The following is a 26682-nucleotide window of genomic DNA, read 5'->3' on the forward strand; positions in this document are numbered from 1 at the left end:
CGCTTCACCTGGGGGCCTTCTGTCTCTCCCCAGAATGCCCTTCTCTTCATCCTGAGGCTTCAACGCGGCATCACCAGCTCCACCCCCACTGTATTATTTATATGTTTGATTATCACGGATCGAGCTCCCCTTAATGACGTATGATCGGCACAGGTGGACATGGCCATCTCTCCCAGTGAGTTTACTCGCCCTGCTTTCTTCTGCTAATAGACTCTTATTGCTCATACCGTCAGCTGGTCATGAGACACAGGCTGATCCAATCACAGTTCTCCAAATCCCTGGGCCAATCACAGTCCTTCCTTCAAAATGTCTTCTGCCTGGGGCTGGCAGGGTAGATCTCTGTTAATAGGGGCGAGGTTCTAGAGACAGAAAGCCCAGTGTGTCTGTGACCTTTGATGAGAAGGTAGTCATCACATGGAGAAAGACAAAACTGAAAGAGAAAGACTGTCCAGGTGGCCAGGTGACCTGGAGTCCCTGTTACCATCACACTAAGGCCAGACCTACAAGAATTTATTTATATGAGCCAATACATTCCCCCTTTATGGTGGAATCTGGTTTGATTTGGAGTTTGCCTGGTGGCTCAAAAGGTAAAAAATCTGTCTGCATGTGCGAGAGACCCAGGTTGGATCCCTGGGTCAGGGACGATCCCTGGAGCAGGGAATGACAACCCACTCCAGTATTCTTGCCTGGAGAATTCCATGGACAGAGGAGCCTGGTGGGCTACAGTCCATAGGGTCGCAAAGAGTCACACAAGACTTAGCAACTAACCCTTTCACTTCACTAACCCAGAGCCTCCCTCTATTGTTTCAGCTGGGCCCCTGCTTACAGAGCTCCTTTGGTGGCTCAGCAGTAAAGAATCTGCCTGCCAGTGCAGGAGACACAGGCTTGATCCCTGGGTCGGGAAGATCCCTGGAGGAGAAAATGGCAACCCACTCCAGGATTCTTGCCTGGGAAATCCCATGAATAGAGGAGCCTGGTAGGCTGAGGTCCGTGGGCTTTCCAAGAGTCAGACATGACTTAGCAAGTAAACAGCAACTAGTTTTGGAAGTTGGATCCGCATCCATAGCTGAATTCCCTGGTCTAACGCTCTCATGAAAGGAATGAAAATGCGACGTTAATCATGTGTTCAAAGCTGTCATACACAAAAGCGTGAAGTGAGTGGTCCCTGTACACTGCATTTCACTGTGAGTTTTCTGAAAACAGAAATGGGAAATATTTCTCAGCGATTATATCATATTTACATTTCTGATTATAACCTTGTTTTGCACCTTGGCCTACATAGACTTATAGCAAGTCTCAGACTGGAGAGTTTGAAAGAGGAAAATGCAACTTTAAATTGTAAGCGCTAGGGTTTCCCTGGTGGCTCAGTGGTAAAGAATTCACCTGCCAACGCAGGAGATGTGGGTTTGATCTCTGATCAGGGAAGCTCCCAAATGCCTCGGGGCAACTAAGCCCCCGCACCGCAACTACTGAGCACGTGCTCTAGAGCCCGGGAACCACAGATCCTGAAGCCTGCGCGCCCTAGGGCCTGTGCTCTGCAACAAGAGAAGCCGCCGCAATAAGAAGCTTGCGCACCACAACTAGAGAGGCGTCCCCGACCGCAACCAGAGAAAGCCCGTGCAAGGAGACTCAGCACGGCCGAAAAAAAAAAAATTGTTAAGCTCTAGACCAAGAGCAAGCCAGTGATGACTTGATCAACGAATCGAGTTATTCTCTACAATTTCCATGAAGCATAGACCTGAAGCAATATAATCATTTTCAGATAAAGACAAGACAAGAAACAGTTGGATAAGCAATGGGATGGCACAATCAGTATTATCCAGTTATGTGAAAACTGTTTAGCCATTCAGTCATGTCCGACTGTTTGCGACACCGTGGACTGCAGCACGCCAGGCTCCTCTGTCCTCCACACTCTTTCACTATGCCAAACTTTCCTTTCACTATGCGAAAATATCCATTCTTCAAATAGATCTCAGGGAATCTGCTCTTAATTCAACAAACTGTTACAGTTTCATGAAACTTAAATTTACCAGGAAAATACTAGATATTTTCCTGTCTAAGAATTCTCAACCCAGCCTAAAACTCTCTCGATTAGCTGCACTCACTGAGAAGAGCAGTGGCGGACTGGTCCTAAAGAATAACCAAAAAATTACCCCCAGTCGGTCTTTCAGGTAAATGTCATTCTGAGAAGGTAATGAATGGGTTTTCACAAGCTGCTTAAATACAGCATTTATTGGATTGACTATAACATGGTACCAATTCTTCCTCAGAAATTTAACTTTTCTGTTTGTGTTTCATATAAACTAAAATTATTTTTCCTTCAGCACAACTGATAAACACAAGATTACAAAAACATTTTAGGAGATGGGGAGAGACTGAGTAGCTTTAAAAATCTATCCCTGATCATCCACAACAATGGGTACTTTATTTTACTTTGGTTTTTTTGTTTTGTTTTTGCCTCCACCAAAATCAAATCTTTTTTGAGTCTACCTGGAATAAGGCTCCTTGAAAATGACCCACTTCAGAAGCCACCACAAACCTTGGATGAGAAAGACCCCAAATTATATCACTTTATTCATTTGGACTTAAATAGAACTCTGTAAAATATTGTTCACAAAAGAAAATGCTCTCTGGTAGCATTTATTACTGCAGCTATTTTAAATTTTTGTTCTCTGTTTTTTAACTACTACTATGAAATACCCCATATACTATTTCTTGCATTCTTAACATACCTTAAAACACCTAATTACAAACTGTGTAATGGAACCACATAGGACTTATGTAATTGAAATTTCACGGACTGCATAAGTAAATTGCATTTCCCATACAGACCAAAATATATAGTTGTATTGATCTTAGTCTGCAGAACAAGTACAGACAAAAACAGAGATTAAAACAGTGTTTGAAGGGTTGTTTTACCTCTAAGAAAATGGAGTGAGAAAATGTGTTATTCTGAATATTACATATCAGATAAGTTTGCAATTTTAGTTCATAAAAAATATGAAATCTCCAAACATAGGGAATCTGTTTTAAAGGATTTTGTTCATCCCTGTACTGTGTGTGTGTGTGTGTGTGTGTGTGTATGCGTGTGAGTGCTCAGTTGTGTCTGACTCTTTTGCAAGACTATAGCCCCCTGGGCTCTTCTGCCCATGGAATTTTCCAGGCAAGAATACTGGAGTAGGTTCCCTTACCCTCCTCCAGGGGATCTTCTCAACCCAGGGATCAAACCTGGGTCTCATTATGTCTCCTGCATTAGCAGGTATATTCTTTACCACTGGGCTACCTGGGGAAGCCCATGCCTGTAGGAGTGACACCTTTTCCTCAGAGAGAATCCCACCACTGAGCCAGATGTTGAAGGTGTTTATATCAAAACCCCTCCTCACACTGTTCACGGGGTTCTTGAGGCACGAATGCTGGGGTGGTTTGCCATTCTCTTCTCTAGTAGCGAAGGACGGGGGAGCCTGGTGTGCTGTAGTCCATGAGGTCGCAAAGAGTCGGACATAACTGAGCCACTGAACAACAGCATAGCAAAACCCCCAAATGCAGGTTTGGGGCAACAGGTTTCATTTTTTATGGTGGCTTAAACTTGACTTCTTAATAATCTCAAGCTGCCTCAGAAGACCCCCCCCCCCACTCTCCCTTCAGTGATCTTCCCCTTCCGTTCTGGTCTTCCTGTTCTGAAAGAAAGGTTCTTTATAAACCACACTGTTCCCATTGATGGAGAAATTGCATATCAGCTCTATTTTTCCCATTTTTTTCACACCCTCATTTTTTTTCTTTTACTTTATCAAAGGGAAGAAAACACATTTCAACAAAGCTTTAAATATCCAAGTAGTAAAACTAACACTGGTAATATATATGTCCCAGTGCCATTCTTTCAAATCATCCCACCCTCTCCTTCTCCCACTGAATCCAAAAGTCTGTCCTTTACCTCTGTGTCTTTGCTGCAGATGGAGGGGACACACGGATGCCTATGTCAAAGTCAGTTGTGTCTGACTCTTTGTGACCCAATGGACTATACAGTCCATGGAGTTCTCTAGGTCAGAATATTAGAGGAGGTAGCCGTTCCCTTCTCCAGGGGATCTTCCCAACCCAGGGATCGAACCCGGGTCTCCCACATAGCAGGCAGATTCTTTAGCGGCTGAGCCACCAGGGAAGCCCATATATGCCTATGGCTAATTCATATTGATGTATGGCCAAAACCATCACAGTATTGTAAAGTAATTATCTTCCATTTAAAATAAATAAATACACTTAAAAACAAATATGTAATAAAATCTCTAAATGCAAATTAAAAAAAAAAAAACTAAGTGGATGCCATGGAACAAGGCTAACAGAGATGGCATACAAGCTCCATAAGTAATCTTCGATTTCCTAGTGGTCACGGTTAAAAACATAAAAATAAACCAGTGAAGGCAACTTTCATAAGGTATTTATTTAATCCAACAGATATAACACATTTTCATTTCAACATGCAAACAAGCAATATAAAAAGCATTAATGAGATACTCTACAGTCTCTTTCAACTAAATCTTAAAAATCTGGTGTATATTTTACACTTAGAGCCCACCTCAAGTTAGAATGACCACATTTTAAGTGCTTAAAAGCCACATTTGGCTGATGACCACAGTACTGGACAACACCCAAGGGAAAAAACAGTGACAGCCCACCAGTTTTCTTCCTCCTTCAAAAAAAGCCAAGCAAACACTGGAACTCACCAGCTGGAATGAGTTCATTAAAAGTTTAAACCATCAAAACAAGCGAAAATAATTTCCCAAATCACTTATACTTTGCTGTTTCTGTTGCTGCTCAGTCGCTAAGTCGTGTCCGACTCTTTGCAACCCCATGTATCACCCCAGGCTCCTCTGTGCCCCTGTCTCCAAGTGTTTGATCAAGTTCATGGCCACTGAATCGGCAATGCTATCTAACTATCTAACTTCTCCTTTTGCCATTTTTTAAAAATAAAAAACAGTATTTTGGGTGAATTTACATACTTTAGGCAAATAGTATATTATTTCACTCACATCTCGAATCTTAAAAAAAAAAAAAAGCAAAGTCACAGAAACAGAGTGTCAATTGATGGTTGCCAGGGGTTTGGAGGGGGTGTAAGGGGGAAAGGTGAAAATTGATCACAGGCTACAAATTTCCAACTACAGGATAACTTCTGGGATCTAAGGGGCCATATGGTGACTGGACAATCCTGCATAGGATGGTACATTTGGGCAGTTAATAACGCTGTATTGTGCACTTGACAGTTCTCACTGCACACATACAAGGATGGGTAACTATGTGAGGCGATGAATATGTCAGTTAACTTCATGGTGGTGATCATTCTGCAATACACACCTATTATCTAATCATCACATTTTATACCTTAAATTTATACAGTGACGTGTGCCCATCACATCTCAGTAAAGTTAGAAAAAAACGGGTTATAATTTCAAATTCCTCCCTGCATTTTCTAGTTTTGCCATGTAGGTGAGGGAAAATTATACAAAATAAAACAGAAGGTAGGTGAGTCACCATTAAAAAAATAATGCAGTTTTGTTTCTTTCTCACTTTTTTCCTTGAACAGGGCCAGAAAATTAGGGGAGATATGATTTGTTTCTCTATTATTTAACTAATTTCCTACCTCATTCTACTGTCTTCCTCCCCTGCCCCCCTCCTCCACTCCATTCAGTGATAGAGGTGGTAATAGAAGATTTTTTTTTACTTTTTAATTTATATTTTTAATTGAAGTTGATTTACAATGTTTCAGGTGTATAGCAAACTGACTCAGTTATATACTTATATATGTATTCCTTTTTTAATCTGAGTATAGTCATCTAATCTATGTCAAAGGGACAAGAATATAGAGTGGAACAGACAGCCTCTTCAATAAGTGGCGCTGGGAAAACTGAACAGTTACATGTAAAAGAATGAAATTAGAACACTCCCTTACACTATACACAAAAATAAACTCAAAATGGATTAAAGATCTAAATGTAAGACTCAGTTCAGTTCAGTTCAGTTCAGTCGCTCAGTCGTGTCCGACTCTTTGCGACCCCGTGAATCATAGCACGCCAGGCCTCCCAGTCTGGATACTATAAAATTCTTAGAGGAAAAACATAGGAAGAACACTCTCCAACATAAATCACTGCAAGATCTTTTTCTGACCCACCTCCTAGAGTAATGAAAATACAAACAAAAATAAACAAATTGGACCTAATTAACCTTAAAAGTTTTCACATAGCAAATAAAACCATAAATGAGACAAAACCCCCTCAGAATGGGAGAAAATGTTTGCAAATGAAGCAACTGACAAAGGGTCAATCTCCAAAATATACAAACAGCTCATGAAGCTCAATATCAAAAAAATACCTAAGATTTTAACGAGGTCTGTTTGGATTAGGCTAAGATATAATTGAAGGTACCAAAAACATCACCAAAAATAAGGCTTTTATTTGCCAAAACAACATAAGGTACAAAGAGACAGTGAACAGAATGGGAGACCCAGAGCCACGGATAGAAGCTGGTGTTATGGGCCCTCTCTCCTTCCCTCAACTGTTCTTTGTGATTCAGTGGGTTGTTCTTTGAGATTCAGTGGGTTCTTCATGATTCAATGGGTTCTTCGATTCAATGCGTTGATGTAAACAGGATGCTCTGTCTCTGAGGATGCCTGCATGGTGTGGCAGGGATTCACTCAATAGAACAAACAAGGCTTGCTCTAAGCCTCTTAATACTTCATCTTCCTCCCCACCTTCCCCATCAAAGGAATCCCATGCCGATCTTGGAAAAAGAGACACCTCATCTGGAGCAATTGCAGCCTTTAGACCCCGAGGCTCTTCCAGAAGCATGCTCATGAATACTCCAACATCAAAGTCTAAAGACTTTTCTTTTCAAGTTAAAACTGGGTTCCTACTCATTCTTACGACACAGCCCATGTCACGCGCACCAGGGCCTTCCCTGGGACTGCTCTTTGGGGCAATGGCCGTAGGGGTGAGGTATTTTGGGAAACTTCAAGAGAAGCCTGTATACCAGAGGCCAGGGCTGGTACCTGCCTTAGAAATGGTTAGTAGCATTGCTGGTTACATTTTGGATCTTTATAATCATTGATATTCCGTAGAGCACGTGTTCTGTTGCTCATCTTGACTTAATGAGATTCTGCCTTGCATCTCAATCTATTTATTATTTTTTTCTGACTGCACTGGGTCTTCGTTGCTGCGTGGCCTTTTCTCTAGCTGTGATGAGCACGAGCTACTCTCCAGTCGCCATGCGCAGGCTTCTCCTTGTGACGGCTACTTTCATTGTGGAGCATGAGCTCCGGGCACACACGGTCTTCAGTAGTTGCAGCTCCTGGGCTCTAGAGCACAGACTCATCAGTTGTGGTGCACGGGCTTAGCTGCTCCATGTCATGCGGGATCTTCCCAGACCAGGGATGGAACCTGTGTCTCCTGCACTGGCAGGCAGATTCTTTACCCTGAGCCATCAGAGAAGCCCCAGATAATTGCATCCTGAAGAGATGCTCTTCCAACTGCTGACAATTGGTGGGCAAAGCATCACCAGGAGGAACCAGGAGAGAAGCTGCAACATGGCAAGCAAAAGCACGGCTTCTTATTGTTCTCCAAGTTTTCAGTAGATGACAATCACCACCTCGTACAAAGGAAAACAGGAAGGAAAGGGAACATGACCTTCACACCTCAGTGGTGACCGCCACAGTCCAGGGACATCAGCCCAGTACTTGACTTCATCCCTGACCTATCACTCTGGAAATTCTTGTTAGAGTCTCATTTTAAAATGTCACGGAGAGGACTTCCCTGGTGGGCTAGTGGTTAAGAATCTGCCTTCCAATGCAGGAGATGTAGGTTTGATCCCTGGTTGGGGAACTAAGATCCCATGTGCCATGGGCAACTAAGCTCCCACTGCAATGAAAACCCAGCACAGCCAAAAACAAACAAACAAATGTCATGGAAAGGTGCTCATTTTTTAATTTTTATTTTACTGGACATATTCTGGGTGGGCCTGATACCTGGAGATGCAGGGTCCAGGCCTCACCCTACAGCCAAGGATTTTGCCCACCAGGGCCTCAGTTTGCTCATTCATAAGATATGTTGCTGTTCAGTTGCAAGTCATGTCTGACTTTCTGCAACCTCATGGACTGCAGCCCACCAGGCTTCCCTGCCCTTCACTAACTCCTGGAGTTTGCTCAAAACCATGTCCATTGAGTCAGTGATGCCACCCAACTATCTCATCCTCTGTCGTCCCCTTCTCCTCCTGCCCTCAGTCTTTCCTAGCATCAGGGTCTTTTTCAGTGAGTCAACTCTTCTCATCAGGTGCCCATTTCAGCTTCAGCATCAGTCCTTCCAATGAATATTCAGGATATTCAATGAATATTCATAAGACGGAACTGGTCATTAACATTTCCTACTTTCTTTGCAATAATGCTGCTAAAATCACTGAAACGACGGATCAAAAATATTTTGTGTGTGCTTGTGCTTAGTCACTCAGTCGTGTCTGACTCTGCGACCCCATGGACTGTAACCTGCCAGGCTCCTCTGTCCATGGGGATTCTCCAGGCAAGAATACCGGAGGGGGTTGCCATACTGGATCTTCCCAAGCCAGGGAGAGAACCCAGGTCTCCCACACTGCAAACAGATTCTTTACCTTCTAAGCCACCAGGGAAGCCCAAAAGTATTTTAAATGTCCTTTAAAGAAGAAAGACTAAGAAATTATTAATCCATGAAAACAAAACGAGAATATTGGGTGCCCTCCATCATATCGAAAGGAGGACTTGCACATTTTCTGAAATTCTCAGAGCATAGCAAGAAGAAGTCAGTAATTGACTGGCGGGCTACTGGCTGCCATGGGAACCAAGCATTCCCACCTCGGGACAGTGGGTTTTCAGCATCCCACTGACTGGATCCCAAAGCAACGCAAGGGTGCAAGGTGAGGACCAGAAAGGGGTGATGTTCACGAGGGGGAAGAGAGTCCCAGCTCAGTTCACATCCCTGTGGATCTGATTTGAGGAATTACATTAGGCATCTGTTAGTGTCCTTGGGTAAGAGGGACAACGGGAATTATCTCTGAGCAGTTTTCTGAACATAAAGTTCAAAACACATGAACAAAGGTACGAATTTCCAAAATCAATGCTATGAGTCCCTTCTCTATCCCCAGCGATAAAGCTATGGTACTTGAGGGTCCCATGCTATGGCAATGTGAAGGTTCATGTTTAAGAGACTAGAAACTTTTCATTAACCTTAGCTCCAGAGCAGTGGAAATGCACTCTGAAACACACATGCACAGACATACACAGGAATGCACCTTCCCTATTTCCATGACTTATCCCAGTATAGAATGAACAGGAAGGTATCAGAAAATTAGAAAACAAGAAACTAGCTAACTCTTAGTGTCTGAATTTAAAACTCTCCTGAACACTTGGGAAGCATGATGTGGCCCTAATTTGTCCCTAAGATCCTAGTTCCCAGAGCAAGTACAGCACTGATCCCACCCTCGCAGAAGGTCAGGTACCTGGGGCATCACCAGCCTTCTGAGTTCTGTGGACTCTGACTCCCAGACACGGCTAAGCAGGGATGTGCCAGGACTCTACCCCTAGCAGCACTTCACCTGTCCCCCTCACACTCAGGATCTTCCCATACCAGTTGCTGCTTTGAACATCAGGAAAGCTGACAAGCATATCCACATAGCTCTGTGGATGTTCTAGAACTTTCACATATGTTTTTACTTAACTTTTACATAACTTTTACTTATGCCCAGGGTCAAAATGAGGGCTTCCCTGGTAGCTCAGTGGTAAGCAATCCACCTGCCATTGCAGGAGATGCAGGTTCGATCCCTGGGCTGGGAATATGCCTGGAGAAGGAACTGGCACCCCACTCCAGTATTCTTGCCTGGAGAGTCCCATGGACAGGGGAGCCTGGTGGGTTATGGTCCATGAGGTTGGAATAGAGTCAGACACGACTGAGCAACTAAACAACAACAAGGGTCAGGTTCTATTCATATATGTAGGTTATATATATATTAAAGGTTCTTACACCAACCATTGCAAGGACACTGCTGGGAAACTCGATGCAAAGTCCCAGCCCTGTTGTCTTTGCAGAGACCTTGTCACCAGCTGATCAGACACTTTCAATGACACAAGTCAAAGAACAGTGAGGACACTGGAGGTCATACAAATGATATGAATAGCCACCCGGAAGACGCTGCCCCTTTCAGTACTGGGTCAGACTGGATTAGTTTGGTGCTTTATTTAGGTTCCCTGGGATACAGAACATCACACAACTTCCTGATGCCTGGCTTTCATTACAGTGGGTTCCACTGTCATTGTGGAGAGAGACGAATGTCACTGCTTCTGCTACAAAAGTGGTGATATGGCCAGAAAATAAACAGTCCACATTCAAAGCATCCCCGATATCAGACTGCAAATAAAACTCCAAGAAGAACTAGACCCACGTTTACAACACAAACCCTAAACATGGATAGCAGACCCCAGTAGAGAGGCTGGCGTGTATTAAGCTGTAAAAAATATTCGTCAAAATTAAAACCTTTAAAGGCATTCTATTACAAAGCACTTCTCACTGTCCCTCTACAAGTCATGGCCATAATATAATAGGCTTATTTTTGGAAGCTGCAAAACACCCACACCCAACAAGTAAACGCTGTCAAAGTGACCCTCCTAATAAGCTAACGTTGGACCCAAATGTAACCATTCTTTAGGTACTTGTAGAGCTTTTTGAGAACATCCTTCTGAATCAGTTAGTGAGTGATGGATAACTAACTATCCACTCTTGCTTTATAACTTCTTTCAGCTCAAAGGCCATGATGGCATGCCTTATTTATTGAGTTTTGCTTTGAATGATGTAAAGCTATAACCTCAAATCGAATATATCACACAGAGTGAATGTTGTTCAAATGAATATACAGAAGCAATTGCAGAACTCTAGACTCAGCTTGGAAAACAACCTTGTTGGAGTAAGCTGACCTGGGCAACACTAAATGGTCATCAAACTCAGAAAATTCTTGGTGCCCCACCATCTGCCCCAACACTTTCTCCTCTTATTTCATGAGACCCAAAAGATCACTTGAAAGTATTGTTCCATGTCATCACTGGATCACTTTAGTATAAATCTGGTTGACCCATACTTTCATTTCTTTGAAGCAAAATCTACTTTTAATTTTTTCTTAAAAGAATTCAAGAGCATCTACTCTTTTTACATAACGTGTAAAACATAGCTTAGAGCACATGGATTCCATGAAACACCATCATGCTCATGAGTCAAATACTTACGCCATGATGCCTGAGAGATGGAACATCTCGGCCGTGATGTAGGACAAATAGCTGTACAGGAAGACGAAGAGTGGCTCGATCACGCGGATGTTGTGTGTGAAGCGCGTGGTAAATGCCGCTATAAAGCCCAGGAAGATGCCGATCAGCACCCCACCGATCCCCACGACAAAGAAGTTCGCGATGCCAGCAAACACGTCAACGGTCTCAATGGTCTTCATCTGGCAGAAAGACTTGAACAGGTTGTACAGGACCTGTGGGAGACGCAGAGGGGGGTCAGGACCTGCCAACTTCCCCATCATCCAGGAAGCCCCAGAAACACACCTGCCTCTTAATAAGGGTGTGTCTTCTCTGCTCCAAAGTGGACGGCGAGTGGGAGTGACTGGGCATCTCTTTATCTCGAATTTTAACAGTACATTTAATTGTTGTTGTGTTTAGTTGCTAAGTCATGTCCCACTCTGCGACCCCACAGACTGTAGCCCACCAGGCTCCTCTGCCCATGGAATTCTCCAGGCAAGCATACAGGAGTGGGTTGCCATTTCTTTCTCTAGGGAATATTCCTGTCCCAGGGATCAAACCCACATTTCCTGCATTGACAGGTGGATTCTTTACCACCAAGCCACCTGGGAAACCCAGGCATTCAATAGCTTTAAACAAAAAATGTTGATGAAAGCATGTCATCAGGAAATCTATTTCTAGATGTGAGAGAGAAGAGACTTCAAAATTATTTACATGAATTACTCCTAAAACATCATTTTTTAGACCCTAAAAGATTATTTTAAAAGACTTGGTCACCCTTCAACACGCCCTGCTTGCGTTCCCAATGCCCGACGAGGACTGTGTCACAGAGAATGCTTGCGGGTGTTGGCTGTGAATTTAGTGACCTTTCAAGGCCCCCTTGTGGGGTCGGTCTGCCCATCCATAGTGATCTCTTCCCTGAAGACATCCTCCCTCTCTGTCACTGAGGTCCTCACTTGGTCCCTGCCTCCCTGCCCCACCCACACACATACCTCTTATGAAACATAAGACCTGATCAGGTTTTCTTAAAGAGGCAGCAACCACTGTATGTACGTGTACTTCATACATATCTGTGCTTCCGAAGTGATGAGACTACAGTGGGGCTCAGTTTCTGAAAAATCTACAGTCTTTTACATAGTTTAATTAAGTATTCCAAAATAACAGGCATTCACACCTGTTTTCAAACATGTTTCTAAGGATCACTGAGCACCCAGCACTGGAAACAATGCCTCACTCCTGAACATTTGTTGTTTTTTTTTTTTTTTTCACGAAACCAGCAAGTGACATACAGACAGGCACGTGCTTTGCTTCTTTTCATTGTGATGTCTGCAGCCAGAATCTCCAGGAAAGTCAGCTGATGGGACATGGGGACAAAGACCTTAAGGGTACAGTCCCTATGACACCTTCCCTGGGTTTCTGAGAAACTCAGAATTAAACCCACTCATCCACAGGCACGCGAAATATCAGAGGCGATACCAGAATCCAGGTATCCCACCTCTGGGTCAGTTCTTCAATTTTAACCACAAGAATGAGGCAGAGACTCTTTTAATCAGGGTGTCCCAGCAAATAGCCATTTCACTCTTTTCCTCCTCATTTAAGGTCCTTTATAGCCTACACTTTACAGGTTTCAGGGAACTTTTCCTCTTTCCTATGCAATCATAGGGATTTCCCTGGCGGCTCAGTGGTAAAGAATCCACCTGCCAATGCAGGAAACACAGATTCTATCCCTGATCTGGGAAGACTCCCTAGAGAAGGAAATGGCAACACGCCCCAGTACTCTTGCCTGGGAAATCCCATGGACAGAGGAGCCTGGCGGGCTGCAGCCCATAGTGTTGCAAAGAGTCAGACATCACTGAGCAGCCAAGCATGCACACAGGAGAAGAAATAAGCGCCTCACAAACCCAAGGACCTAAACATCCTGAAAGACTATCCTTTTCCAGGAAGGAACTGGCTGCAAGTCGTGCTGCTTCCTGCTGTCACCCAGAGCCTGCCGCACACATCAGATTTCATCCGCATCAACACACCATGATTGCTTCCTGAGAGTGGACCAGAGATGCGCTATATTTATCCATTGCTTCTAAACAACCAGGCCAGAAGGTGACGGTCACCTGCTGCCGGGGTGAGGGACAGGCTTCCCAGTCTCCAGCTCTGCATGGACAGCACCCCCACCCTGGGCCACTCAGGCTCTGGGGTCTGTTCCCAGGTGCCATGGCTTCGTCTGCCCTGCTGCCAGCCTGCACAAGCAACCCGCATCACTCATTTGTGTAGTGCTTCCTGGAGCCACCACAAGACTCACTTCCTTTAAATACTACTGTTCCATTTCTTGGGTTTCCCTGGTGGCTCAGATGGTATAGAATCTGCCTGCAGTGCTGCAGACCTGAGTTTGATCCCTGGGTCAGGAAGATTGGCTGGAGAAGGCAACCCACTCCAGTATTCTTTTCTGGAGAATCCCATGGACAGAGGGGGCCTGGTGGGCTACAGCCCATGGGGTTGCAAAGAATCGGACATGACTGAGCATGCTCCATTCCTCACTCTCCAATTTAAAATCATTGGCCGCCTGACTCTGGGAAGAAGGCTGAATATGCCTGATGCTTTTCTATTTTTGTCTGCACCATGGCAGCCTGTGGGATCTTAGTTCCCTAACCAGGTATCGAACTTTGGCCCCTGCATTGGAAAAGTGGAATCTTAACCACTGGACCACCAGGGAAGTCCCCACTTGATGCATTATTTAAAAATGCATTATAACGCTTGCAGTCTAGGACAGAGTCTCATTACTGCTCCACAAAGCACATCGTAATTATGCACCCCTGCCCCTGGCTTCTCTTGGCAGAAACCCAGCCTGCAAATCAGGGGAAACTTTATCTGTCTTCCCTGGCTCAGCTGAAGCTCTGGTTCCCTCTGGCCTTTCTGGACTCCAACAGCCCTTGCAAATAGTCCTTCCCTCTGCCCTCCTGCAGCACAGGCGATCTCCCGAACCATTCAGCATCTGGAGGCAAAGCTTCCAGTGTTGTTGGTGCTGTCTCTTGAATGCTGACCTCATTTCCTCTGAGGAATGAGAAATTTCTTGGGCAAAGAACTTGTGACTTCTCCTCTTTCCATCTCATCTCCCCACCCCACTCCATCCAGACACCAATGACGTCTCCAAAGGAAGTCAGGTGCCCATTCCTAAGGATCAACTCACTGACAACACCCTAAACTTCCCCAAGGAATCCCCAAGGGATTCTCCTGGCAGCCCCATCCATCATGCTATCAAATGCATATTCTGTGTTTTATATCCCTGTAGGTTTTGCAAAGGGTATGGCTGAGTCACAGGCTCCCCACGTTCAGAGAGCTGGCAGAAGCTCCTGTTTGATCATTCAACTTCCTCGGATGCTGGGCCACGTTAGGAGAAAGTATCTTAGGTAGAAATGTTACCTTGACAACGAGAGAGCTTTCCATAACCTCCTGCCTGTTGTACACTGAACCTGATACCTAGCGATCAGCATGAGATAAAATTCTTTTAGGTACAACCAGCCATAACCCCATGGTGAGTTCATTCCAGTTAAATACTTTCATTTTACCACAAGGGAATCTATACAGAAAGGTGCTTTTGAAGCGATAATTTATGCACAGTATATGTATACATATTACATACGTGGCTACAATTATGTCTCTAGGTGGTCTGTGCAAAGCTGACCTCAACTTGACAACTGTATTTTTAGAAAACTGAAAAGCCAAGAGTGCCTGTTTGCTCAGTTCTGAAATGGGCTAATGTGAAAACTGGGTACTTTCAAATGTTTCTATTCGTTGTTCTTATTTTTAAAATACTTATATATATTAACATTTGATATGATCTGTTTTGAGTCAGTCCTTGTGCTCAGTCATGTCCAACTTTTTGTGATCTCATGGACTGTAGCCCACCAGACTCCTCTGTCCATGGGATTTCCAAGGCAAGACTACTGGAGTGGGTTGCCATTTCCTCCTCCAGAGGATCTTCCCCACCCAGGGATCAAACCCACATCTCCTACATTAGCAGGTGGGTTCTCTACTACTGAGCCACCTGGAAAGCCCCCAACATCTCTTCCTCAATTCTTTAAGGATACCTGACTGGGACACAAAATTGTAATTTTGTACATCATTTTCTAATTGTTCCTAATTAATTCAGCCTACTATTAATTACTTGTTCCTGGTTAATTCAGCCTCCTATTCAGCCAGCCCACCTTCTTCTCCTGTTGTGTCCACAAATCTGTTCTCTCTATCTGTGTGAGATCTGATTCTTTTTTTTTAAATTTATTTAATTGGAGGAAAACTGCTTTACAATGCTGTGATGGTTTCTACAATAGAACGACGCAAATCAGCCACAATTATACATCTATCACCTCTCTCTTCAGCCTCCCTTCCCTCCCCTAATCCCACTCCTCTAGATCACATTAGCACATATTTATGGAATCTAGAGAACGTACTTGTGGACACAGCGGAGGAAGGAGAGGGATAAAGCAGTATAGATATGCGTCACTATCATGTGTAAAATAGAAAGCTAGTGGGAAGCTGCTGAATAACACGGGGAGCCCAGCCCGGCACTCCATGAGGTCTGATTCTTGACACACTCAAAGACTGGACCACTGAGGTGACTGCATGTGAAATCTCAAAAGAGAAGGGACATCAGTGTAAAGAAGTGGCAGATCATCCTGAATCAGACCTGATGATGCTCCCCTATTCCTAAAAGCAATGCATCAGGATACTGTTATCTCTTGGTGAGGATTTCTATACACTAAATAGATCCAAGATTGTCAACTAAAATTTCCAGTCTCCCTGGTAACAGTGTATACATCAAACATCAGTCAGCAAGGAAAACGTGATGCCTCCAGAAATTAGAATGAGTTACAAAACATCTTCATCATTAGGGCAGTTTTCCACTTAAAATTTAATACTGGTGAGTGAATGACTAACCACTATTAATGAATAATGGAATAAATGAAGTGGATTTTGTTACTTGAATGAGGTGACTTCACTGTCTCAAAATAGCTCTCAGCTATTCTAAAAATGATGAGATGGTTAGATAGCATCACCAACTCAATGGACATGCATTTGAGCAAACTCTGGGAGACAATGAGACACGAGGAAGCCTGGTATGGTGCAGTCCCTGGGTCGAAAGAGTCAGACACGACTTAGCAACTGAACAACATTCTAAAAATGGGGTTTCCTTATCAGAAAATTATTTTTACATAATAATATCTACACAGAGTTAATGAATATCCTTAAAGGTGATATTTATTCAGGTCAAGGGTGTGAATACAGATTAACAGAGAACAATGTTGGTTTCTATCTTAACTTTTATTTTAGATGTCATATTATTGTAAACTTTAACTGAATTATTAAAAAGATAGTCTCAGTTTGCTTCTGAAGCTGATCACAGTAACCTATCTTTGAAGAGCCGATGCCCCATAACCTACACACAGGATACTAAATATTGCGTGTGTGTGTGTGTGTGTGTGTGTGCGCGTGCATGCACACACTCAGTTGTGTCCAGCTCTTTGCAACCCCATGGACTGTAGCCCACCAGCTTCCTCTGTCCATGGGATTTCTCAGGCAAGAACACTGGAGTGGGTTGCCATTCCCTTCTTCAAAGGATCTTGCCGACCCAGGGATCGAACCTGTGTCTTCTGCATTGCTGGCAGACTACTGGCCACTCCGCCACCTGGGAAGCTCAAACATTCTAGAAAAGATATTATTTAAAGGACCCTCTCTCCAACTCAGATGGAGGGACTCTTTCCAGGTACTCTTTAAGTTGCACATACACAATAAAACTGAAGGGAACTGATTTTCTTTCCTTGCAATCTATGTGAACTTTTAAACAAATCAAGAACGCCATTTTAATGATTGAAACTAACAGAGGGGGTAAAATAAACTACTTAATTTACTTAAATACACTTTACTTAATATTTCCCTCAATTTTCCTATCTGCAAAATGGGAAGTATACCTATTTCATAGGCTGCTATAAAAATTCTGGACACAAGATACACATTCACAAAAGGTTACTGACTATGATCCTATCACCATCACTGCTACAGAACCCTGGGCAACATAAAATAGCATCACCAACATTCACTGACTGGTTAACATACCCAAGGTCACCCGAGTGTCCCTGACTGGTGGAGGAGCTCTGTGCAGCTGTGTGGGTGAGGGGAGAGGCTTCTTGCCTGAGCTCGGGAAGCAGGTCAGTTCTGCTCACATTAAGCTCATAAGAGCCTCTGACTCTAATTATGTGTCAATTAGTGAAAATTAAAGACAATTTGCATTTTCTGAATTAATACCCACCTACGGAAAAATGAGGACCCAAAGTCTGCTGGCTGAGTAGGAATAGGAAGTGAGTTGGGTCATGAAAACTTTGCTTCAAATCTGCGTTCTCCGCAGATGGAGAATGGCACTCAGTGGGCTTGATCATTTCACTTGTACTACACATGCCACAGGCTTCTCTGGTGGCTCAGATGGTAAAGACTCCTCCTGTGATGCAGGAGACCCAGGTTCAGCCCTTGGGTCGGGAAGATCCTCTGGAGAAGAGAATGGCTACCCACTCTTGAGTCCTTTGAATTATGATCAAAGACCATTGTTGTTGAAACCGCCAGTGAGAAACCCCCAGGACACACAGCTCACAGTCACGGTGAAGCTCCTCTGGCAGCAGCAAAGCTGTGCAAACAGGATGAGCCACACAGCTGGTGTGATCCAGGCAAAGGAAGATGAGGTGCCTTTATATAATCATGAATAAATCGTTGTTGCTATTGTTGTTTAGTCACTCAGTCGTGTCCAGCTCTTTGAGACCCCATGGACTATAGCCCACCAGGATCCTCTGTTCATGGGATTCTCCAGGCAAGAGTGTTGGAGTGGGTTGCCATTCCCTTCTCCAGGGGATCTTCCTGACTCAGGGATCAAACCTGTGTCTCCTGCATTGGCAAGCAAATTCTTCACCACTGAACCACCAGGGAAGTCCATGAATAAATAACAAATAATAAAGGTATTGAGAATGTTAAGACAGTGAGAACAGAGTCTGGCACCAAGCAAAGGGCCCTTCCCAGCACTGGGGCTGGGGACCATTCAGATGCCCACTCTGTGCACAGAGCCAGTAGGTGGGGCCCCTGCCTGGTGGAGCGACACTGCAGGAGCTTGTTACTCACCACTGTCACGGCGTCATTCAGCAGGGACTCTCCAAAGACCAGGATGTAGAGCTGCTCATTGACGTGGATGTTCTCAAAGACGGCAAGCACGGCCACAGGGTCCACAGCCGAGATTAAGCTGCCGAAGAGAAGATTCTGGAGCAAAGTGATGTCACTCAGGCCAAAGGCTTCGATCTGGCAGATCCCGAACAGCGACACCCCAATGCCAATGGAATTCCAGAGCGTGCCGACCACAGCGTACCAGAAGATGGTGCCAATGTTCTCAAAGAACGGGCGGGTGGGCATGAAATAGCCCGCGTCCAGCACGATGGGTGGGAGGAGGTACAAGAAAAATACATCAGTCTTCATGGCCGGGGGGGACTTCTCATCCACTCCAAAGATAATCCCCCCCAGCAGAAGTCCCACCATGATGAGCAGGCAGCTCTCAGGCACTATGGTGGGAAGCTTGTGATACAGATGGAATCCTGTTCAGGAAAACACAGGGACAAAATTCGGGTTAAACAGGAATTATGGGGACTTCCCAGGTGGCACAGTGGTAAAGAATCTGCCTGCCAATGCAGGAGACTCAGGAGATGCAGGTTTGATCCTTGGGTTGGGAAGATCCCCTGGAGAAGGAAATGGCAACTCACTCCAGTATTGTTGCCTGGGAAATCCCATGGACAAAGGAGCCTGGTGGGCTATATAGTCCATAGGGTCACAAAAGTGTCCCTATGTAGGTATATTAATTCACATAGCAAAATAAAAAATAAAAAAAAATTCACATAGCAATCAAATATACATTTCTTAAAATTAAATTGAAACATGCAATAGAAACAGTGAGAAAATAGTAAATACCATTTTGATCAGATACATCAACAAGCTGCTATTACTGCATGATAATTCTAATGGACAAAGAACAAGTAAGAGAATTTAACTCTAAAAATAAATAGAATCAGTGTAAGACCTAGTGAGAACCAGGGACTCCCATGGCCATGCAGCAGTAATGAGCAGACCCTCAGTGGGCAATGGAAATGAAGTGGGGAACTTGAAAATCTATGCTACCTGGCAATAATTAATGATAAGGCAGCCCTTCCCCATCGTACCCCCGTGCCATAAGAAGCCACCTAAAACAGAAGGTATAAATAAGAACTTTGGTCTCATAATACCCCAAATGTCTGTGTTCCAACAGGAAATCACTCATCATACCAGGAACCAAGAAGATGGCAAGCTGAAGAATAATAATTTTTAAAAAGATACCATCATAATGGCAGAGATGTTAGCTTCAGCTGACAGAAACGTTAATACTGCCATGATAAAAATGTTGCATGAATAATAACAATCACACCTGAAACAAATTTAAAACATGGGAAGCCTGAGAAAACAAAATGTAAACTTGATTAGGGAAATACATGATACAAAGAAAAACCCTATGGAGATTTCAGAATTGAAGAATACAACAATCGAAATTTTTAAAAATTCAATTATGTTGGCTCAAAAGCAGATTTATAATCAACTGGAAGTATGGATTAGTCAACAGGAAAGAATTAATAAACTAGAAGATCGAATGAGAGAAATTAACCAATCTGAACGACAGTGAGAAAACAGACTTCTAACAGACAGACCGTGAGAGAACTGTAAAACTGGAGGAGAAGACCCAGCACTCATGTCATCAGAGTTTCAGAGTGAGAAAAGGAGAAGGGTGGGAGGGGAAACTACTCAAGTAATAATGGCCAAAACCTCCCAAAATCTGGCCCAAAATACGTGTGCTGAGTCGCCCAGCTGTGTCTGACTCTGTGACCCCATGGACTGTAGCCCACTAGGCTCCTTTGTCCATGGGGATTTTCTAGGCAAGAATATTGGAGTGGGTTGCCATGCCCTCCTCCAGGGGATCTTCCCAACCAAGGGATCCAGCCCAGGTCTCCCACATTGCAGGCAGATTCTCCCACATTGCAGGCAGCCACCAGGGAACCCAAACAAAATATAAACCTACAGAATCAAGAAGATGAGTGAGACCCACACAGAAGAAACCCAAAGAAACCCACATCCAGAGAAACTATACTCAAACTTCTGAAAATATAGAAGAAAAAAATATCTTGATAGTAGATAGTGAAAGGACACCTTATCTATGGCAGATTTCTCTTAGAAAATTGTGGAGGCTATCAGGAAGAGGCACAGCGTTAAAAAATAAATGCCAACCCACAATTCTATATCCAGTGAGACCAGCCTTTGGTAATAAAAAAGAAATCAAAACATTCTTATTTGAAGAAAAACTAAGAAAATATGTTGCCAGCAGACCTGCCCTAAAATAATGGCTAAAGGAAATCCTCAAAATGGAAAGGGATGGAATTTTGGAACATCAAGGATTAAGAAAACAGAGGGAAAGAATGAAAATACAAGCAAATTCAATATATTTTCTTTCTCCCCTTGAATTTTCTAAATTCAGCTTGGCCACTGAAGCCAAAATTACAACACTATCTGATGTGGTTCTCAGTGTATATAGAGAAAATATTTAAGATGACTATAAATGGGGAAAGTAAAAAAAACATTCAGGGGAAAGGTTTCTACACTCATAGTGGTAAGTGACAACAGTAAGCTGTTATTAGCTATATGTATATACATTTTGTAAATATACATATATATGTATATATGTCAATATATAATACTTGGAGGAATCAATAAAAAAAAAAAAGCTATACAAAGCTCAAAAACACTATCAATAGATGGAAATGGAGTTCCAGAAAGTGTTCAAGTAACCCACAGGAAGACAGAAAAAGAAAACAGAGATGAAGAACGGAGAGTAAACAGAAAGGAAAAGAAAAAGTGGAAGATTTTTAAAATCTCAAACAGCACAGACACACCAATAGTCACCAAAAAATGTAGGTCATCTAAGGGCATCAATTAAAAGATAGCTGTGAGCAAAATATAATAAAAAGCATGACCTAACCATTTGTTGGCTTTAAAAAAACTTTTACTTCATATGCAGTGGGGTAGGCAGGTTGAAAATTAAAGAATGCAAAGAGTTACATCATTAAGTGTTAGTCGTATAGTTAGTCATTAACTGTTAGTTGTACACAGTTCTTGGCAACCCCATGGGCTGTAGCCCACCAGGCTCCTCTGTCCATGGGATTCTCCAGGCGAGAATGCTGGAGTGGGTTGCCATCTCCTTCTCCAGGGGCTCTTCCCGACCCAGTGGCTAAACCAGGTCCCCTGCATTGCAGGAGGATTCTTTACAGTATAAGCCACCAGGAAATACATCCTAAAAATATTAATCAAAAGATCAAAAGAAAATGGGATTGGCTAATACCCAATAAAGTAAGCTTCAGAGCAAAGAAATTTCCCAGCGACAGGGAGGGACATTGGGTAATTATAAAATGGGTCAACCCACCAAGAAAACATGGCAAGTCCAAGTGCATATGCACCAAATAACAGACTATAAAACATATGAGACAAAAACTGATGGAATTAAAAGGAGAAATAGGCAAATCCATAATTATAGTTAATACCTTCAATACCTCCCCTCTCAATAATTGCTAGATCAACAGCCAACAGGATCTAATCCTATAGAACAGAGGTGCCCAGCCTCTGGGATCTAATGCCTGATGATCTGAGGTGGAGCTGATGTAATAACACTAGAAATAAAATGCACAATAAATGTAATGAGCTTGAATCACCCCCAATCCATCCCCCCATCCTCAGTCTGTGGAAAAATTGTCTTCCATTTAGACCGCTGCTACAGAAGACCAACCAGCAACAGCAGATACGCATTCTTTCCAAGAATCCACAGAACATACACCAAGACAGAACATTTCCTGGGACATAAAAGCAAAAAAAGCAAATTTAAAAGAACTGAAATAATATAGAATATATTCTTTGCTCACAGTGGAGTCAAAATGGAAATCAGTAAAATATGGAAAATTTTAAAAATCTCTAGAGACCCAACAACTCACTTCTAATTAATCTATGGGTCTCACACCCACCAAGATGGCTATAATCAACAAGACAGAAAATAACAAATGTTTTTGTGGATGTGGAGAAATTAGAACCCTTATACGATGGTGAGAATATGAGTTATGCAGCCATTTTGGAAAATAGTCTGGAAGTTCCTCAAAAAGATAAACAAAGACATCATTTGACCTACAAAATTCACCCCTAAGTAGGTAAGGATGAGATGGTTAGACAGCATCACCCACTCAATGGACATGAATTTGAGCAAACTCAGGGAGATAGCAGAGTACAGAAAAGCCTGGTGTGCAGCACTCCATGGGGTTGGGTTGCAAAGAGCCGGACACAACTTACAACTGAACAACAATCACTTTCCTACTTCCAACTTTTCTGATTTCTTTAACCTTTAACTTTCTCTTTTATTTCCCAATGGAATGCACAGCCCACTGGTTTATATCTGATTACACTAAAGGTTTATTTGCACCTGTCTCAATTTTGTTAAGGTTGTAAGAACTACACTATGCAAGTAATATCTTTACTCTCTCCAAAAACAAAAGAGCAAACACTGCATGATTCAACTGATATTGACTACATTAAACAGCCGATTTCATGGAGACAGAAAGCAGAACAGAGGTTACCCAAGGCTGGGAGGAGAGAGGTGAGGGCTCACTGGTTGACACGCAGAGTTTCTGCTTGAGAAGATGCAAAAGTTCTGGAAGTGTGATGGTGGCACATCGTGAATGTGCTTAACGTCACCAAATGGTCACTGAAAAAGGTCTAATGGTCAACCAAGTGTCAGAGGCAGAAGAAAGACGTGCTGGCCTCCTGATGGCCCCCCCAGCACTGTTCGCATGCACAGGGTCCTTATTCAAAGGGAAAAACGTGAAAATCTCTCACACACAAATTCCATAACAGCTTTCCATTTTCATCAATGGTAAGAGTAGGTCGCCATCTGTACTGACTTATTTCTCTCTTTGTAACATGACCCCACTCTGAGAATGGCACTCATTTTGATTATTATTAAGTTGAACACACAGCAAATTCCAAGTGACCCTGACTGTCTCAGATAACAGACAAAACTTCATGTAACACGAAAAAGTCTGGACCAGAGGTTGCAAACTGGCAGGCCGTGGGCTATCATGGCCTGGTGCTATTTTGTTTTATTCATCTGATGTTCTAAAATATTGAGCTAATGTCTGGAAATTGAGTCTGCAGGTACAAATTCTCTTGTCTGATTTATCCTGGAAAATCAGCAGACTGGGCCCTCTGGCCCTCACCCATACCAGCGTGTTCAGGGGGACAACCAGCTTTAGCCAAGGCAAGGAGTGGCCCGCCAGCTCAACTGCCAGCTTCCCCCATCCCTGCCTCCCACTCACATCTCACAGGTGCCCTCCCTACTCACTCACCGCTAGGTCCACCCTGTCTGCCACCTGTCGAGAGCTCAGTTCCAAAAGTCTTAAGACGCAACTAAGACTATAATGTGAAAGTGAAAGAGGAGAGTGAAAAAGTTGGCTTAAAGCTCAACATTCAGAAAACGAAGGTCATGGCATCTGGTCCCATCACTTCATGGGAAATAGATGGGGAAACAGTGGAAACAGTGGCAGACTTTATTTTGGGGGGCTCCAAAATCACTGCAGATGGTGATTGTAGCCATGAAATTAAAAGACGCTTACTCCTTGGAAGGAAAGTTGGTCATAACTTAAAAATCATAGACATTACTTTGCCAACAAAGGTCCAGCTAGTCAAGGTTACAGTTTTTTCAGTGGTCATGTAGAGATGTGAGAGTTGGACTGTGAAGAAAGCTGAGTGCCGAAGAATTGACGCTTTTGAACTGTGGTGTTGGAGAAGACTCTTGAGAGTCCCTTGGACTGCAAGCAGATCCAACCAGTCCATTCTAAGGGAGATCAGTCCTGGGTGGTCATTGGAAGACTGATGTTGAAGCTGAAACTCCAATACTTTGGCCACCTTGTGCGAAGAATTGACTCATTGGAAAAGACTCTGATGCTGGGAGGGATTGGGGGCAGGAGGAGAAGGGGACGACAGAGGATGAGATGGCTGAATGGCATTACCGACTCGATGGACATGAGTTTGCGTGAACTCCGGGAGTTGGTGATGGACAGGGATACCTGGCGTGCTGTGATTCATGGGGTCGCAAAGAGTCGGACACGACTGAGTGACTGAACTGAACTGAAGACTATAATGAAGATGAGGTTGGCAGGGGGGAGGGGAAGTTCCATTCTATTTCTCCTCACTGTTCTTTTTAGCCATGGGTGCAGGCTCAGTTGCTCACTCATGTCTGACTCTTTGCAACACCATGGACTGTAGCCCACCAGGTTCCTCTGCCCACAGGATTGCCCAGGCAAGAATACTGGGGTGCATTGCCATTCCCTCCTCCAGGGGATCTTCCTGACCCAGGAACTGAACCCATGTCTTCTGCTTGGCAGGCAGATTCTTTACCACTGAGCCACATGGGAAGCCCATATGTATGTATATATAAAAACTATTATTTCTCTGGATTTCAAGAAAAGTCACAAATTGAAAACAGTAACAAGCTATTTCCTCAAATGACAGAGTTCTTCAGTCCCAACCTTAGAGGCGCCTGGGAGGAACCAGGCTCTGACCAGGGCTAGGGTGGCCAGGAAGATGCTCCTGGCACTGGATCCCTTGGCTCACAGGTCCTGGGGGTGCGGGGCTAGCAGACACGCCCCGGCGGGGGGGCGGGGGTGTGGGGGCCCAGGCTTCTGCTGCCCCAATCAGTCCAGGGCAGGCAGGTCACAAGGGAAGTTCTCTGGGCTGCTAAAGAGGCTAAACCATGGCAGTGAACTCAGGCACCACAGGGCAAAATAAATAGTCCACTGATACAGCCCCCTCATTCTGTGCCTCGTGGAATTTCTAGAACCCTCCAGTATCTCTTTAAAATCTAATCCCATGAAGGGACAAGCTTGGGCCACATCTGTTAAAGGGCTACCTCTGTAGTCCAAGGGGGTCACTCTTTGTCCAGGGATTGTCCAAGAGACCAACATGAAAGAGGCAGCTAATAGCGTCTATGTAAAGTACACATTTTACATAATGATCTTGTCAAAGCAAATTGACCTCTTCCTTTCCAAGATAAATTGTCCTTGAAGTTGGAGGAAAGAGAAGACAGACAAATACACACACACTGTACTTTTCCGTAATCCTATTTCTCATTTCTCACTTACAGTTATTCATGGTTTTGAACTTTATATTCGATTGTTTACCATGAACTAGTTTTCAAAAAAAAAAAAAAACCAATTATGTACTTGAAAGCCTTGATTACTTCCTGCCAAGGAAGTAGATTACTTAGAATGCCCTGGTAATGGGTCACATTCTCCTGTTTGAAGCTACAGCTGGGACGGGACAGGGGGATGGGTCCCAAGGATGTTCAGTTCTTCCTATCAGCACACTCAGGGTCTAGGACAGCCAACAGAGGAACAATGTGAGGCTTGTATCATATCAATTCTGCTAAATACTCTGTGAGCAAAGTGCAGTCGAGGTGGAAGACGCAGCCCGCACCATGCAGACAGCCTGGAGACGACCACCCCACAGCCCACCTGGCTTCCCTGGTGGCTCAGCAGTAGAGAATCTGCCTGCCAATGCAGGAGACACGGATTCGATCCCTGGGGTGGGAAGATCCCCTGGAGACGGAATGGCTACCCACTCCAGTACTCCTGCCTGGAGAATCCCATGGACAGAGGAGCCTGGCGGGCTGAAGTCCAAAGAGTCTCAAAGAGTCGGACACGACTGGAGAGACTGGGCACACACAGCCCCCCAAGGCAGCAGCTCTGCCCCAGGAAAGAACAGTGACACTGGACAAAGTATTTCTGCAGATGCAATGCCCTGGGATGAAATACGTGCCTCCCAACACCACGTAAAGTGATCCAGGGGGCTTTCTAACACAGCCAGGTAGGAAACAGGATCCCTGATGGCAAAATGCTGAGTGTGAGCCCTGGCTACACTGAGTATTCTTATTTAGACAAGTCTTCGGGTTACGTTTCATGTGAACTGCAGCACTAAGTCATCACAGAACTTGCTCTGCATTCATTCTGCCCACCCACCTACATTGTATGGCTATGAAGCAGATCCCAAAGCCCTTATTCTATGCTGGGCATCTTTTTTTTTTTTTTAATATTTATTTACTGGACTGTGCCAGGTCTTAGTCATGGTTTATAGGTTCCTCAGTTGCCGCATGTGGAATCTAGTTCCCCACCCAGGATTGAACCTGGGCCCCCTGCATTGGGAACACAGGATCTTAGCCACTGGACCACCAGGGAAGTCCGTCCACATCTTCACTT

At 43.9% G+C, this 26682-nt stretch overlaps 1 protein-coding gene across 1 annotated transcript in view; it reads right to left on the reverse strand.

The window, feature by feature from the left end:
• The window catches only part of SLC9A2 (solute carrier family 9 member A2), an 88384-nt gene that overhangs the window by 42391 nt on the left and 19311 nt on the right, over nt 1-26682 (reverse strand). The window contains exons 2-3 of the mRNA XM_068971477.1: nt 18449-18912; nt 11282-11532 (exon numbers count right to left, since the gene is read on the reverse strand). Of these exons, the coding sequence (XP_068827578.1) occupies nt 11282-11532; nt 18449-18912 (715 nt within the window). The remainder of the gene's footprint in view (nt 1-11281; nt 11533-18448; nt 18913-26682) is intronic.

The sequence above is a fragment of the Capricornis sumatraensis genome, chromosome 1 (assembly GCF_032405125.1).
Source record: "Capricornis sumatraensis isolate serow.1 chromosome 1, serow.2, whole genome shotgun sequence".
Taxonomy (NCBI): domain Eukaryota; kingdom Metazoa; phylum Chordata; class Mammalia; order Artiodactyla; family Bovidae; genus Capricornis; species Capricornis sumatraensis.